This window comes from Hemicordylus capensis, chromosome 2 (genome assembly GCF_027244095.1).
Source record: "Hemicordylus capensis ecotype Gifberg chromosome 2, rHemCap1.1.pri, whole genome shotgun sequence".
NCBI classification, from domain to species: Eukaryota; Metazoa; Chordata; class Lepidosauria; order Squamata; family Cordylidae; genus Hemicordylus; species Hemicordylus capensis.
In genome coordinates, this window is record NC_069658.1 from 335249083 (window position 1) to 335266108 (window position 17026).

General features: G+C 42.0%; 1 protein-coding gene across 4 annotated transcripts in view; it reads right to left on the reverse strand.

The window, feature by feature from the left end:
- Positions 1-17026, reverse strand: part of CYFIP2 (cytoplasmic FMR1 interacting protein 2) — a 110086-nt gene that overhangs the window by 24134 nt on the left and 68926 nt on the right. For all 4 annotated transcript variants that reach the window (XM_053293954.1, XM_053293955.1, XM_053293952.1 and 1 more), the window contains exons 24-26: positions 6771-6914; positions 4911-5001; positions 2763-2893 (exon numbers count right to left, since the gene is read on the reverse strand). In XM_053293954.1, coding sequence (XP_053149929.1) covers positions 2763-2893; positions 4911-5001; positions 6771-6914 — 366 coding nt within the window. The remainder of the gene's footprint in view (positions 1-2762; positions 2894-4910; positions 5002-6770; positions 6915-17026) is intronic.

A 17026-nucleotide genomic window follows, 5' to 3' on the forward strand; every position in this document is an offset into this window, starting at 1 on the left:
TAAAATAAGTTTAGATATCCTTCCAAGGTTTGTTTGTTTTTTTAAAAAAGGCTCAGCAGGCCACATATAGCTGGCTTGTGGTTCACTCGATGGTATATGGACAACAAAAGGATTGTAAATATCTGTCTGGCACCACATTTCTAAATACACTTACTTAGAAGCAAGCCTCACTGGTGTCAAGGACAATCTGTCAACTTCACTACAAGTGTTTCTAGCTCACAACAGAATCATGTTTAGGTTCTTGGGAGAGATTCTATAGCTTTGTGGCTGTAAGGCATATATGTATGAATGAAAAATCTTACAAAATACTGTATACCTGTTTGGTTTATGTCACTCTAGCAAAGAAATTACTCTTTGATGCTAATAGAAAGGAAGACCTACAACTGTCAATGAGGAGAGAGAAATTAGTTTCACAAATTCAATCCTAAGCATACTTTTTTGGGAATAAGCCCTATTAATCTTAGGGGGAGGTACCTCCAAGCAACCATGCTTAGGACTGGGTTGGAAGAGGCCTAAAGAGGAACCACAGGATGATAAGCAACTTGAAAACACATACAAATATCCAAAGTTAATCCAAACTGCAGACACACAAAGAGGCGAGACCTGGGAAGCAATAATGCTGGAGGAGACTTGAGTAATGGTTGGCAGCAAATTCTGCATGAGTTTACAGGGCGGTACAGCAACAAAGTAAACCACGATGGTTGCAGGCTGCATGCAAAGAGGCAAAACACTGCAAAAGGAGGAGGGATCAATGTACCTCTGTGCTAGGACACATTTGGAACACTGTGATCAATTCTCCAATCTCCAGCCATGCCTTATTGTGTCAAATATATATGCACAGTCCCTGATCCAAACATCAATATTTACAAAAAGTAAATTAATGAATAGCTCAAAGGTTGGGTGCTAGATTACTCATTTTAGCCTCCTTGGATATTTATAAGTAGTGAATTGTATCATGAGGTGAAACTGCTTCCTACTTTATTATAAGAAAGGTGTTCTAATATTTTGGGAATTATGCTCAATCTCATCTCATACCTAGAATGTCCAACACAGAGGGGAGGCTTTTGTTGCTAGCTATGACAAGAGGCCCTCTATGAGCTAGTGAGGCACTTTCCCCTTCCATATGGGGCAATGACGAAGCCTTGCTTGTGCACACCACATATTTTGTGTTTTATCACATGACAACTGAAAGGACAATTCTGTAAGAATCAGATGTGTGCATCTGATTAAGTTAATAGATTAGTAAACTAACAAATTAGTTTGTCCTTGGAAACTAGGCACGTGTCTTTAAAAGCATATTAAAATTTTGAGAAACGTTATGATGTTCAGGAAATCGTGAATTCAAAAGGTCTTTGTCAAAAGACCAACCCGCCAGGAGTAGGTTTTAGGTAACCTTTACTGGTAAAAACTAGAGCTCTAAAATTCTGATTGAGAATATTTGTTGTTTTGAAGCAGTGAAGTTAAGAAGGAAAAATAAGTTTCTGTTAAAATGTTCTCCAGTCTCAAGCAGAAGAGAAATAGAAGGGGGGTGGGGGTGGAATCAGTGAATCAATCCACAGCACAATAATATTCAGTAACTAAATTTGTTTGTATTGCATATTTTATGATCTTCAGAAAGTCCAAAGAAATTTATCATTTAGCATGCAGAATCAAAACTCTCACTGAAGAACTTAGAACTGACAAAAAAATTAGATAACCTTTCTACACATATAATCAATATGAGTTTTGCTTATTATCCTTTCCAGAATACCACAGGATTATCTGCTTGTTTCTTCTGTACAGATGTAGCTGTTCTTACCTCCATGCTGCCATTGGCATCCTGTTCCTATGGCAACATCGTATTAGCTCTCTAAACTTGTAATGATTTATCATTATTATGAGAAGTGGTTAAGTGCATTAAGCTTTCAGTAAGAGGAAAAATGGTGATGTGCACATTCAAGCACAGGTTTGACATTACGCAGATCAGAAGAACCGACAATGGGAGAAGGCACTACTCCAAGAATGATGAAAGCTTTAGTATCCTAGGCAAACATACCTTTCATCTTAATGAAAGGTGGGAAGTACCAGAGGACCAGAGTGAACACTAAAGAGATATCCAAACAGCAGCTTCCCACACTATTAGATTTCAGCCTGTTTGCTAAACCAGATGTATAGGGAGTAGGATAGAGTGGGTACCTTGAAAAACCAGGAACTGCTTTTGCAGGTTCAAATGCCAATGTCATGCACAGTACACAATCTGCATTGATCCTGCTGTTGCTGCCACACTTGGAGTGAAGTGGGTAGGGACAAGGAAGGGACAGCAAGGGATGAAGTCATGGGCACACGTGGGCTGCTGGGACCAGCTCCACACAGGATGCATATCCATCCTACATCAAACCTAGCATGCAAATGAGCCTCAAATCTCCATGCACTACAGGAACTCCACACTGTCCATATATAGTATGTAATACATCTCAGTCCTCAAGCAAACCTCATGATGAACTGCTGTGATTCCTTCCAAACCTGGTTTGGAACCAACCCATAATCCACATTACTTTTAAATTAAAACAATTCCAATGTACAGCTGTTTTTATTCTGATTTCAGTGAGTTACCATCTAAACTATGTTCTTCACACGGCTTTACAGCTCAGGTTGAATCCTTTCCATCACACATTTCAGTGGTACTCATTATATTAACACCCTATTGAACCAAGATATTTTGTTGCTTATTTATTTAAAATACGTTTCTGCTTGCCAGTTCAAAAGAATTCATGTTCACTCACCAGGGCCTGCTCTATGAGAAGGCAGAAAAGAATGGCATTACCCACTTCCCTCAAACTCTGGAACACATCAGTCTTTAGTTCTGCATACTCAATTATGTCCTTCAGCTGGTGATGGAAAAACTCCAGGATTCCTTAGGAGAGGCAAGAAAGAGGGATATCAGGGATGGGTAAGGTAGCAAAAATGGATACTAACCATAAAAAGCAAGTTGGCATGCTTTGGAACTAGCTGTGATCCTGGGCAACTGCATTCATTCTAACCTTCCTTGGAGTTTACTGCTAGGTGTGTTGCTGGGCTATTGTACTCCTGCTTCAGCACAAAAAAATGCTTTTAGCTAAACATGAATGATGTGGCATGAAAGTGCTGACCATTTTTGCTGATCCCTAGAGCACTAATCCAGTTCTCAAAAACCAACTGCGATACAGCTGTGTGCATGCATTAAATGCATACTGTAAATTGGTATTTACTTATTACCAAGGTCTCTTCCACATGAATAGGCCCACAAGAAAGCCTATAGGAATAAAACACCACTAAGCAACGACAAACCCGGAACAAAACCATTTTTAAAAGAAGTATTTCAAATCAATTTATAACTACAATACATACAGCAAGTGGGGGGTGCGAAACATTTCAAATTACTATCCCAAATCCTGTTAAAATAGAAAGTCTCTTAGAAAGTCAGCAAAGACGTTTTAGTGAATGATCTGATCAACATCAGGCCATATGAATGATGTTGTACAGCACCAGAGGTGCACCTAGGTAATTTTGGAGCCTGGACCTAAAAGCGTTTGGAGACACACACACACACTCCGCTACAAGTTAAGCACAATTTTTTAACATATAGGTTCTTGAGGGCACAAACCACATCACCCAGGACAGACTAAAGATAATTTGGGGGGCCCCAGGGGGTGTGGAGGCCCTGGACTTCGGCCCCGAAGTACAGGGGTAAGAGCACCTCTGTACAGCACTAGTTACAGCAGCTGGACAAGGGTGAGGGAGGGGGGTGTTCTCACCACCAGGAGGACAACAGGAGAGGAGAGGGAGAGGAGAGCTGGTCTGGTGGTAGCAAGCATGACTTGTCCCCTTAGCTAAGCAGGGTCTGCCCTGGTTGCATATGAATGGGAGACTAGAAGTGTGACCGCTATAAGATATTCCCCTCAGGGGATGGAACCTGTTCTGGGAAGAGCATCTAGGTCTCAAGTTCCCTCCCTGGCAACATCTCCAGGATAGGGCTGAGAGAGACTCCTGCCTGCAGCCTTGGATAAGCCGCTGCCAGTCTGTGTAGACAATACTGAGCTAGATGGACCAAGGGTCTGATTCAGTAGATGGCAGCTTCCTATGTACTCTGTAATGGGCTCAACTTGGAGAGGAGAGCTGGTCTTGTGGTAGCAAGCATGACTTTTCCCCTTAGCTAAGCAGGGTCCACCCTGGTTGCATATGAATGGGAGACTAGAAGTGTGAGCACTGTAAGAGATTCCCCTCAGGGGATGGAGCCGCTCTGGGAAGAGCAGAAGGTTCCAAGTTCCCTCCCTGGCATCTCCAAGACAGGGCTGAAAGAGAGATTCCTGCCTGCAACCTTGGAGAAGCCTCTGCCAGTCTGTGAAGACAATATTGAGCTAGATAGACCAATGGTCTGACTCAGTATATGGCAGCTTCCTATATTCCTAACAAGGTTATGGTGGCAGTGACACAGAAAATTTGCCCAGTGCAGTCTGGTTTTATCAACCAGCATATGCTTCTGGAGTCCTCTACTGAGTCAAATGGGAGTGCTAGTGCTCATTCCCATCTGCCCCCCTCACCTACACACTTTGGTTTGCCTCCCAGTGAAGTCTACTGGAACAGAGACCCTCCTTACCTCCTTGACTGCTGCTCCACAGAGGCAGCCAAGAACAGGTGTATGCACTGTGGCATGAGTTCATCAAGTCTCCTCAGCCTACACTGCTTTCCTGTGTATAAACCATGATATCTACATGATGTGATCTTAGCAATGGCTCTCCCATGTCTTTGCTTTTTTAAGGAGTCTTTTCCACACATGAACCCTATGTAAACCCTCCACTTAGGAGAAATGGTAGAACACAAACTTCATACACAAATACAGATGCTCATAGTGAAGCATTCACATTTATAGACATCATAATCTAGGTACCAACCTGGAGATCCATACTCATGCCTAGGCAGGCGGCATATCTTCGGCATCACCTCTATCAAGGTTTTCACATACTGAAGGATGGTTCCTTGCAACTACCAGAAGCAGTGGGAGAGAGTCAGCTCTAAAAGGTAGCCTGATAGTTGAAAGCTTATTAAGTTTTACAAAGTGGCCAAGAGCCCACAGATGTTGACTGGCTTTGGTAGCCAGCCAAAATCTGTGATTGCCATGGAACCTGACCTTCCCTGAACTCAGGAGCTGGATCTTATCTATGGTATAAAATTGTGTTTTGGAGGCACAGACGCAGTCATTTCCCATTCTTCCTCTATGTCCAAGGCTTGGAAGGCGGTTGTGTGGACTTGTCCTTGTGCTGGACTTTTAGAGACACTCAGATTCCCTGCTGTTTCTGAGTCCTTCTGAAGCTGAGTCTGGGGCAGGGGCTCATACCTGCAGTTCCAATCAGCCTTGGAGGCATCCTGAAGCTGAGTATGAGGTGCTCATCAAGCTCTGGAAGCACCTGTGAATGTATCTGTGGACCTCTGGAAATGGTGCCTTCCAAATAAGCTCTAAAGAACTACTTGAAGCTCACTAAAGGGCTTAAGCACATCCAAATGGATTGTTAATCTTTAATTATTTCAAAAGCAGACTTCCATTGCAAACTACAGTTGAAATTCCCCTTTCAAAAACAGTCTGTATGGCACATGGGGGTGTATGGGTTTCCTGTATAAGATGTATAGTGTTTAGCAGAGAGTTGGAAACTTACCCCCTAGCTAGGGATGTGCACAGACGGCCTGTGGAGCTGAGGGCGGGGGTCAGTTCCTTTAAAAAGCAGGTAAGCAGGACCTTAACTGCTCCTCCACCACCCCACTTTTCTGGGTGTGGCACTCGCTGTTCAAAAGGCCACACACGGCTGCAACGCTGCTCCCAGCAGCCTGTGCGCAGCATTGACATGCAGGCTGCAAGGAACAGTGCCTCAGCTGTGTGCGGCCTTTGGTAGAGCGAGTGCTATGCTTGGAGGAGCATGCAAGGTCCTGCTGCTTACCTGCTTTTTAAAAGAACTTTGCCAAACCAGTTCGAATGCTGGTGCCCAAACTGGTTCGCCACTTCCCTAAGGAGGCACCGAACTGGTTTGGGCACATCTCTACCCCTAGCCCTGTTAAATGGCTTAATCACAGCATCTGTTTAAATGGGAAGCATTTTTGCTTTCTTACTGTAAAGAAATGGATACATACAACCAACAGATGAGCTCATAAAATGCTCTACAACAGTGACAATTTGATTCTTAATCTGAGGGTCTGAACACAGTCTCAGGGAATTCTGGGAACTGTAGTTCTGTGAGCTGAGCTAGGGAATCTCTAACAGAATTCTCACCATATTCACCAAGTGACAATTTTGAAGATTCTTTGGAAATCATGTTAGTTAAACTAATATAAAAGTGATATACATTTGAAGTTAAGAATTCAGATTCTTCGTGGATTTTGCTTTACTTGCAGGAGCAAGACAATGCAATAACTATGTCCAGAATGGAATATTTTCAATGGAGATGCCTTTCCAGCCAAAAATATTCCACATATAATGGAAATCATATTCTAAATCAGATCTAATGTAAATGTTAGAATTATACAAAAATAGAAGCTGGAATGGACCTTCACTGCTACTACATCCCTGATGGATGGTCATTTAGGCCTCTATTTGAAAACCTCTGGAGGGAGGGAGGCTATTCCACTACTGAACAGCAATTAGTTAGGAATCCTTCTAAAATGTTTTTAAACAATATACATTTAAAAAAATCCTATTCCAGCTACAGATTTGTTTGATTTGCTAGCCTGAGTCTCACAGTCTCCGCTTTAAATTTCACCATTACCAGGCTCTTGACGATCTTCAGCAATTCCTCCATTACCACAGCGATACCTTGGTATCCAAGGAGCCTGCAGATTGTCTTGAAATGAGGAGGCCCCACAAAGTTCCGATAGGAGCTATAGATGTGGCTGTAGGCAATGTTGAGTGGCTGGGAAAAACAGTGGGGGGAAATGGTTACTGGGATAAAAGGTCAGTCATTTTAAAAAGAACATCATGAGGATAGGGATGTTCCAGAACTGAGGTTCAAGCATTTTTAAGAAAAACGAAAATGAAAACCAGTTTGGACCCCTTGAACTGAGAAGTGGAAGGCCTGTTCACCCTGAGATCCTCCCTAGATAAAGAAGAGCCTTCTTTTTGTCTTTGGTTTCTATCACGACTAGATCCAGGACCTCACCGAATAGCTTCCCACCCTTGAAAGACAAGTTTGCTAAATTAATGCGAGATTTCTGATCCACCATCCAGTTCTTTAACCATAATAATCAGTGAACTGCCACATCGGATGCTAGGGTCCTAGTAGATAGCTGTGTGGTGTCCAGTGAAGAATCAGCCATGAAAACTGTTGCTTTCCCCAGCTTGATATGCCCCTGGTGAAGTCTGGGGAAGTCCTGGGGCCTTGACCCATAGAATGGAGACCTGGTCAAAGTTGAAATTGGCCATGGATGCCTGCATGGACAGGCCTGTGGCCTCATGGGATATACAGGGTGGCATTGCACATTTTTGTCATTCTGGTTCTTTAGCACAACATCCCCATCTTTTGCCAAGATTGCTCCTGTGACAAGAGAGCCCACCTCAGCATCAATTGGGGGAACTTTGAATTTGTCCATGACTGGACTAGGCAATGTGTAAAAGAGCCTCACTTGTTGAGGCGAATCTTTGCTCTCTGTAGAGTTGTCCCATTCAGACTGAATAATGTTCAAAAATAATTTAGGGCCTGGCATAACTACTTTGGGTACCTGTGCTAAGCAAAGCACCTCCAGGTACCCTTCAAGTAGGTCCTGTAGGAGGACTGGAAAATCCAGTTGAGGAAAGAGGCGATAGGACTTGGCCTGGGAAGGTCCAGCCTTGTCCTCTAAAAGTTCACTTTCCTCTTGATCTGAAACAGAGGGATCAGACTGGTCCCCTTTTTCAAATGCATTCTGAATCTCCACAGGAACTGGTCCTTTTGGAGTAGAAGAACCATGAGGTGAAAGGGCGGGTGGTCCAGTTGGTCCAGTTCCTGGCTTGGGAAGGCTGGGCAGATTGCGAGTAACTGGAGAGCCAGAACTGCTGGAAGAGTGGACAGAACATGTTCTAGTGCTAGGGTGTCTCCGCTTGTTATTGCCTACCACATCAGGATCTGCGGTGCCAGGCAATAATGGCGAGACCTTGTGGCTACGGCGGCGGCTGCTGCTGCTGCTGCTGCTGCTACTACTATTTATATACTGCTCTTCAACCAAAGTTCTCAAAGCAGTTTATATTAAAAAAATAATAATATATAAATAAGATAGTCCCCTGTCCCCAAAGGGCTCACGTCACAATCTAAAAAGAAACATAAGGCAGATACCAGCAACAGCCACTGGAGGGATGCTGTGCTAGGTTGGATAGGCCCTGGGTGGAACTGGCAGGAACTAGAGAAGGGAGCCCATTGCAAAGTTCTTCCACCAGCCATCTGAGTAATGTCTGGACTCTCCTCTTCTCCCACACTGGGGAATTGCCTGATGACAATTGCCACAGTGAGAGGTGTCTGACTGCTACACTTGGCTAGCCCGCTGGGGCAGGGGGGGAGGAGAAATCTGATGTTGCTTCCTGCCCAAGACACTGCTCTTGGTCTACTGGGCCCCTTCCAGCCTTGATGGCCAAATTTGCCGTCTGTGTGATCAGCGGAATTGGGGCTGAGGGACCGTGTCCATGTGGATTTTGATTTGTTGACGGCCTTGCAGGCCATTCTCACCTCCTTGGTTTTCTTGGGGAGGGCTTCAATGGTGGGATCTGTTGCTGCCAACTACTCCACCCATCAGACAGAGGCAATGGTGGAGTTCTCTGAGAGAGGGGGAGAGACCTGTTGAGGAGCAAGTGGCCATGGGGAGTGGCCAAGTGGGAGAGGAGAGTGTGGCCATGTTATAGGGACATGGCTTCCCAGTGCCGAGAGGCACTGTTCAATTGCAATTCCATCTCCCTTCCCCCCTGACTCACACTAATCTACTTGAGGAGAGGCGCAAATGGAAGAAACGATTAACTAATTCTGAGACAATGAGCCTAAAAGGTACATCTGTTCTGGAATGGAGACACGGTGAAAACTGGAGGCCGAGAGGGTAGCTTCTCTCATGTGGCTTGTGTTATGTTCCTTTCTGATTGGCCCTGTCTTGGAGCAGGTGGGAGGAGAAACCCAGCTTGGATACACTCCCCCACTAGATACACTCTCAATGGGGACCCCCACAACTACTATTCAGACATTACACTATAGGTGCATACAGTTATCTATACACATCTACATGTTTTTGTGTTCTCTTCAGAAGTATTTTAAACATATTTTGCATTTTCCACCCAGCAATTTCAAATCTCCCACACACACACCCCCCCGCACAGACAAACACAAGCTGTATTTAATGATCAGAAAGAGCACAATGGTTACAAATCTCCACGTTCTGCGCAGGAGTTTTGGCAGCTCCTTGCCTCTGCCTGAATCCATCTGTGTAAACAGTGTAACAGATAATACTAATTCAGTCCTAATGGTTACGTTATAGTCATGGGGAGGGGGAGAAGTCCTCTTTTTAAAAGGAACATAGAAGATAAATTCCATAGAATATAAATTCCATTAAATTCCAAACAGAAGTACAGGCAAACGTACATTATTTGCAGACTCTGTATCTGCAGTTTCATGTATTTGTACATAGCTAATTGACATCCGGCTTCATAATCCGTGGATACAAAAGGGTTAAAACTCACATACAGTGGTCCCTTGACTTACAAACTACTCGAGTGGTCCCTTGACTTACAAACTACTCGAGTTTTGCACAAAAAACTGGGTGTCTGGGTCTTTTTCCTAGGCTCCGGAACGAATTAATCCGTTTCCAATGCATTCCTATGGGAAACCGCTTTTCGACTTACGAACTTTTCGACCTACGAATGTGCATTCGGAACGGATTAAGTTCGTAAGTCGAGGGACCACTGTATCTGTGGTTCCTAGAGGGCCAGAAGTGACCATGGAGGTCACTTCCAGCCATCATTTTGTCAGGAGAAGCCCAGAAGGAGCCATTTTGTGGGTCATTTCTTAAAAATATAGCAATAGCAATAGCACTTACATTTATATACCACCCTATAGCTGGAAGCTCTCTAAGCAGTTTACAATGATTTTAGCATATTGCCCCCAACATTCTGGGTACTCATTTTACCGAACTCGGAAGGATGGAAGACTGAGTCAACCTTGAGCCCCTGGTCAGGATCGAACTTGTAACCTTCTGGTTACAGGGCGGCAGTTTTACCACTGTGCCACCAGGGGCTCAAAAAAACAAGCATTTTTCCTGTGATTTTTTGCAGTGTAGGTGACATTCCACAGATGGGGGGGGGGCATTCCTAAGCATATGGGAGCACAGTTTAGTAAACAGTTTCCAATGATTTTCATGCTTTCCCCCACATTTTTGGTCCTAAGCCCCCTTCCTTTCCCATAGGCCCATAACCCCACTTTTCCCATCTGGAACCTAACCCTCTCCTTTTCCATAGACATAATGCATTACTTGTGGTTTCATTACTTGTGGTAGTAGGCGAGGAACAGAACTCCCGCAAGTAACGAGGTTTGCCTGTATACAAATTCTGAAAACAGATTTTTCAGATTTTGTTCAAACACAGGAGATGGTGTAATGTTTTCCAACAATTTTATAACCTCATTACATGAACAACTCTTGAAGACTGGTTAATAATTATGAGGGGTTTTTAAAAGTCCATTTTTAATTGGTTGGCTGAATCACATGTAATCACTTTATGTTTTTAATGCATAAACTAATATGAACAGGAATTCTAATAATGGTTGGAACACCATCACTTGTAGACAACTCCTATTTGGGATGCACATTTGGTGCACAGATAAGCACATTGTTGGTGAATGCTATGGCTAAGAAGCAGCAAAGCTTGTCTCCTATCAAGTTCCAAGCAGTATTGGAGAAGGCAGGAAACCCCCATTTCTGCACTGTGGTCAAGGATGTGTGCCCATGACCCAAAACAATTCAATCACATTTTACAGTATTGTTAGAGATTCAGAGTCACTTGGATGTTATAAGCGAATTTGACACCATGGTTGTAACATCAATGAACATTGAATGACAATATGTTACTAACTCATGGTGATATGATATTTTATAGTTGCATCTTGAAGCATATTCCACCCTGAAATACCTGAACGCGGATAATTCTAGAGAGGCTTGGCATCAGCCCCAAACCTAACAGCAAAGTGAGAGTGGCATAAAAAAAGACACAGAGTCCTTAATTTTAAAAAACAAAAACAACAAAAAAACAAAAACCAACTGTATAGGAAACCATTCCTTATTCTCATTTTGGAAAACTGTTGAGAACAGAACTGATGGTGAATTTTGTGTATTTGCGTGAATACTAATAATACTATTTTTTGTGAATACTAATAGCAAAACACAGATGAATGAAACCAGACAGCATGTGACTATTGCTTTCCTATGTGCATATATTTCTTGTTTTAATCCTATCTCTAAGAAAATTAATCATTTTCTTTGACTTCCTTGTAATTATCATAGCTCCTATGCAAAAGATGCTATATTGTGCATTCCTGTAGGCAATCAGTTATTTCATCCTTTTATTCATTCTTCTTCCAAATGTTCTGCTTTGAAATTAAACTCTTAGATTAAGCTTTTAAATTTAAAAGGGGGGGGGAATCAAAGAAGCCAAAATGTACAATATCTGTTTAATTTCAATTATACAGCAATAGTAAAAAGCTTTTAAGTCACAGTAAAAGCTTTTAAGGGCACCACTTGCTATTTTGTTCAACAATCCTTGACCACAGATTCCTATTGGTTGCTAAGGCAAGTGACATAAGCAGAGACACATATAATACAATAACTGTGGAGTGAGGATTGATTTAAACAGCAGGTAATAAGATAATGAGCCTCTGGCTGCAGAGAGAAAAGAGGCGTATCAGCAGCCTATACGAATATTAACTAGACACAGTTCAAGACAAGTGCCAAGTGAGAGAGAGAGAGAGAGAGAGAGATGCGTGTGTATGTGTGTGTGTAAATGTGTAAATTTATATCTGTATATAAATATAAATGTGTGTGTGTGTCTGTGTGTATACACACACACAATCATAATCTTATTGCATGAAGGGGAGAAATTTTACTGTATTAAGAGGAGAGCTGGTCTTGTGGTAGCAAGCATGACTTGTACCCTTAGGTAAGCAGGGTCTGCCCTGGTTGCATATGAATGGGAATCTTGATGTGTGAGCACTGTAAGGTATTCTCCTTAGAGGATGGAGCTGCTCTGGGAAGAGCAGAAGGTTCCAAGTTCCCTCCCTGACATCTCCAAGATAGGACAAGATTTTTTTTTTTAAATTGAACCAACAAACTACCAAAGCATACAGTATGTTGCCAAAGCACAATTATATACAAAGTGGTTGTTTGTACATCATATATCTACAAAGATTTACACACAAGGATTTGGAAACCAACAGGGTTATAAAGTGTATGCAGGCAGTACTGTAACTCGGGGATGGGGGATTACAAGGCACCTCAGGTAATCGGGGGGTGGGTGGGTGTTTACGTCCAACGTCCATTTCCATAATTTGTCCCATTGCTGTTTAGAAGAGATACACTTGTCTTTTTGCATATAACCACACAGAGATTCCTGCCTGTAACCTTGGAGAAACTGCTGCCAGTCTGTGTAGACAATACTGAGCTAGATGGACCTATGGTCTGACTCAGTATATGGCAGCTTCCTATGTTCCTGAGTTTACATATCAGAAAAGCGTTAAGCCTTCTCCTTCCAACTACACGGATATTTGATCATTTGTTTTCTGGGTAAAGCATCTTTTCTGTTCGTATTCTCCCTGTTTATTCCACTTATCCCCTATCTTCACTTTCCTCTCTTTTCCCTGTTTTTCTGTCCATTTAAAAAAATGTTAGTTACATGGAGAACACTGTAAGTGTATATATGTATATTTATTAGTGGTCTATAAAATGTACAGAAATGGAATGATGGCACTGAGCTAAACACTGAGCCCCAAGAGGCATAATTTATATCTAAAGTGTATCAAACAGTTCCCCCATTCAGTCTTCTCCTGAAATCTCCAAGGAAGGAGAAGATTCAACCATCACATTAGACAATTTATTCAGCTGAAGAAGTGATTCCTAATATAGCGAAGAGGAATCTCCAGTGTAATGCTTAAATTTACAGTTGCCCCACTCAAGGGACCCACATATAATGTCAAATGCTCTTGTGTATATAGGCTATCCAATTTATTTCAATGTAGGTGCCAAGCCTAGAAGTTCAAAGCAATATGCCCTTATGTAGAATGGAAAATGCCTTTTCAGAAAGCTGCTTTGTAATTGCTTTGTAGAAAGTGTGTTTGCAAGTCAGTGCCTCTGTGGGATGGAAAAGTACAGACCAAAAGGAAGTGTTAAGTCAGCTATCTGCCCAGAGCAGAATAAGTGGGGGTTTGCAGCAGCGGGGAGAGATAGGCTCCCCTGAATAGTAACTGTATTGTTCTAGGAATGTGAAGGCTTCTTCTATTAATTAATTATCTCTCTGCTGTGAAATAGAAACTTAGAGAGCAAAGTCCAGCCTCTATGCAAGCATATGTACGAATGTAATGAACTGATTGGTTCTTTGGGGCTGAATGTTGACGCCTAATTGTGTAGTAATGCCAAATTATAAAAACTTGTGACCCAGGCAGCTGGGCACATCTCTCAGGTTTTACCGTTAGGTACTGGGAGCGTCACCAGCGCTGGTTTTCAATAAATGGTGATTTTGCTTCCTTCAATCATCCTTTGTTCGTCTGGTTTGTGGTAACTGGGGGCCTCCCAGGTAACACTTAGATCTGCTTCCTCCAGCCTTCACACACAACAAACTGCAAAACCCACATAGGCCTGTGAGCTCTGTGCATCGGAACTGCTTTACTCATAAGAACAACTGTGACTAAAATGTGGGTGGTATAAAAAACAAATTAAGAATTCAAAATGAATTGAGGGTTTAAAAATGAAAATATGTGGAAAGCAGATCTCTATCTTTGAAAAACCACAGACTGGAATTTCTTCTTACAACAAATTTAATTAGGTATCCAAGTTCCCCGAATTTTCAGAATTGTTTTAAAAATAAATATAACCATATTTAAAATTAAAAATGTTTTGGAGAACCCAGCAGGGGTTCAAGATGTGTTATTCAAGCTTCATAAACAAATACTTTTCTATGTGGTGTTTGTTTTTTATTATCATCCTTTGGAGACCTTTGAGCATAGGAAGTCCTTTGGAGCATGGGGTACAATTCTGAATCTGATTGCATCAAACTTGATTTCCTTGATCCAAAGCCAATGGCTGTGAGCTTCTCAAGAGCCAAGATTGTATCCAGCTAGGTTTTGTTATGGCTCTCATGCAAACATTCGGTCTGTGTTATAAGAGGCAGACTTTTGATTTTCAGGCCCTATGACAGAATATATACAGTGACGCACTAATGTGATACACATGCAGCTCTACTCTTTTATAAAAAAATATTAGGATTGAAGTACAGCCATACCTCGCCAACCACGGGTTTTCCAATCATGGATTTGAGTATCCAGGACTGGAAAATTGTGACTGGTCTTACCAGATAACTGAGTATCTGCAGTTTGGTGAGATTTGAGGGCAATTTGGAGTGGGATTTCAGGGGCCAGGGGGCCATTTCTGGGGGTCAAGGGGGTGATTTTTAAAATTGATTTAATTGAGCCCTGAGCCATTTTGGAAGGGCGGTATACAAATCAAATAAATAAATAAATAAAAATAATTCCCCCCCTACTATTTATTGTATATACAGTCCTTTAGCGACCATGATTCCCCTAACCCCCTGTTTTCAATCCATTCCTACTGCTTGTCAACCATGAATTTGCCAACTGCAAGGATTTCCAGGAAATGAACCCTTGCGGTTGGTGAGGGATGACTGTACATATTATAGAAGATATGGGGCTATCATCAAACAGAGCAGTTCCATGCCAAATTTTCTACCTGTCCTCATTAAGGATGTGCAAAAAATTTGAATGAATTGAATCAAATTCGAATTGATCAATTTGACTCAAAACCGCTGGCACAGAATGGGTTTCTTTTGAATCAATTTGAATTTGCCTGGACTTGAATCAAATTCACTTGTTCAATTTGAATTCACTCAAATTTGAATCGATTTGTGTGAATCCCATTATGTGCAAGTAGTTTTGAGTCGAATCAATTCGACTTTGATTCGAATTCAAATAAGTTCATTCAAAATTTTTGCACATCCCTAGTGCCATTTATTCCATGTCATGAGGTCACTATCATATAGTGCCTTTCCCTGCCACCATTGGCATCATTAGATATTTCTGCTGGGGCTTGGGAAACAAACATCGTCATGATGTCATGAGATGGGCTAAGTGATACTGCTTGTTAAGGAGGAGGTTAGGGAGAACTCACCCCAGGGATATCATTTCCAGTGGTCTCCTATAATGTGTAGCTTCAACCTTAGAGATGACACAATGTTTGAAATTGGGTTTTTAAATTTTTTAAATGTTATATTTAAATAAAGGAGGACTATTTATGCAGACAAATGTCTGCATAATTGCTAGACAATAGGTACATTACTAAGAACAAGAATATGGAAAAGGAGGGAGTTTGAAGGATTTGCAAATAGTCCAGTAAGCTTACAACTAACTCCAATTTAAGAATATATATGAAAAATGTTCTTGTTTCTCTTTTCAGAGGCACAATGAATATCAAAGTTTGCAGAATCTCCCGTACAAGTGCTACCATCTCATGGTCCACTAACCACGTTTACCCTGAGAACTATTACCATGTCATGAACAGACAAAACTGGAACAGTGTGTTTACAGGGTACCTGCATCAAAATGTCCACTATGAAGAGAGGGTATCACTATGGGTATCACTATCAAATGTCCACTATGAAGAGAGGGTCCACTATGAAGAGAGGGTATCACACTCCCTCAGCTCTCTTATCCTCCACATATTTATTTCTTCCACTCTCTATATGCTGTGTGTCACATGCAAAAATTCACACTCATCCAGTAACCACTGCACAACATTTCACACCCAAGAAAAGTCCCCATTCATCTTTAGTGGTTCAAAGAAGGAATCTTCCTCCTCCATATGGATGGTGAGCAGCCTTTTGCTCTTATGCTTTATGGCTTTCTTAGTTTACAAATACTTTCAGTTCTGGTCTTAGAAATGCCACCAACAGCAAAGAAGAAAACACCCAGAGGAAGAAGCAAGGGAACAAACCAGCTCAGCCAAGGTATCTCTGAGTAGCAGGCTAATGGAAGAGCTGCTAGAAGTTCCCGTGACATCCATACTCTATTTAAGAATTCTGGTATGGTCCATATAGGTTTCCTCACTGCTCCCCATCCCCAAAAGCAGCAATGACAAAAAGGAATCTTACAACAACATGGGGTGAAGTAACTGAAACAGTAGAGCAAGTAGAGCAAGGGGGAAATGCTTAACAACTTACATTTGTCTTAGCAGTGCTACTTTCTTAATACTAGAATCATTATGTTCATATGCTGTTAATAGGTCACCTTTAGCTTCTTATTAATACGCTACCCAGGGCCGGACTGGGGGCACTGAGAGGGTGTTGGAATCTATGTGGGGAGGGCGCCGAGCTTTGAGCAGAATAGGTAATTAAGGGTGGGAGTTGGGGCGCAGGAGCGCCATGTGGCTGGGGCGCACCGGGAATATACCCTGTTGCCCTGTGGGCCAGTCCAAGCCTGACATTACCTATTATGTAAACATGTGCTCTATAATGAAGCCTGGCATATATGCTAGCCAGCTGAGTAATAAAAATGCTTATTAAATTAAACTGATGGAAAGCAGTTATTCTTGGTACTGATTTCTATAGGGCACTGGTTTTATTTTTAGAAGGTGTTTTTTGTTTGTGTGGTTTTGTTTTATTTTATAAAACCACACATAGCAGCTCGATAGCAGCTCATACCTACACTGAAAGGAATTCATTCATTTTTCAGCTTCTAACCCACCCTAAACAATAACTAGGAGAAGGTAACCATACTTTCATGGGGGTGGGGTAGGGATAGCAGTC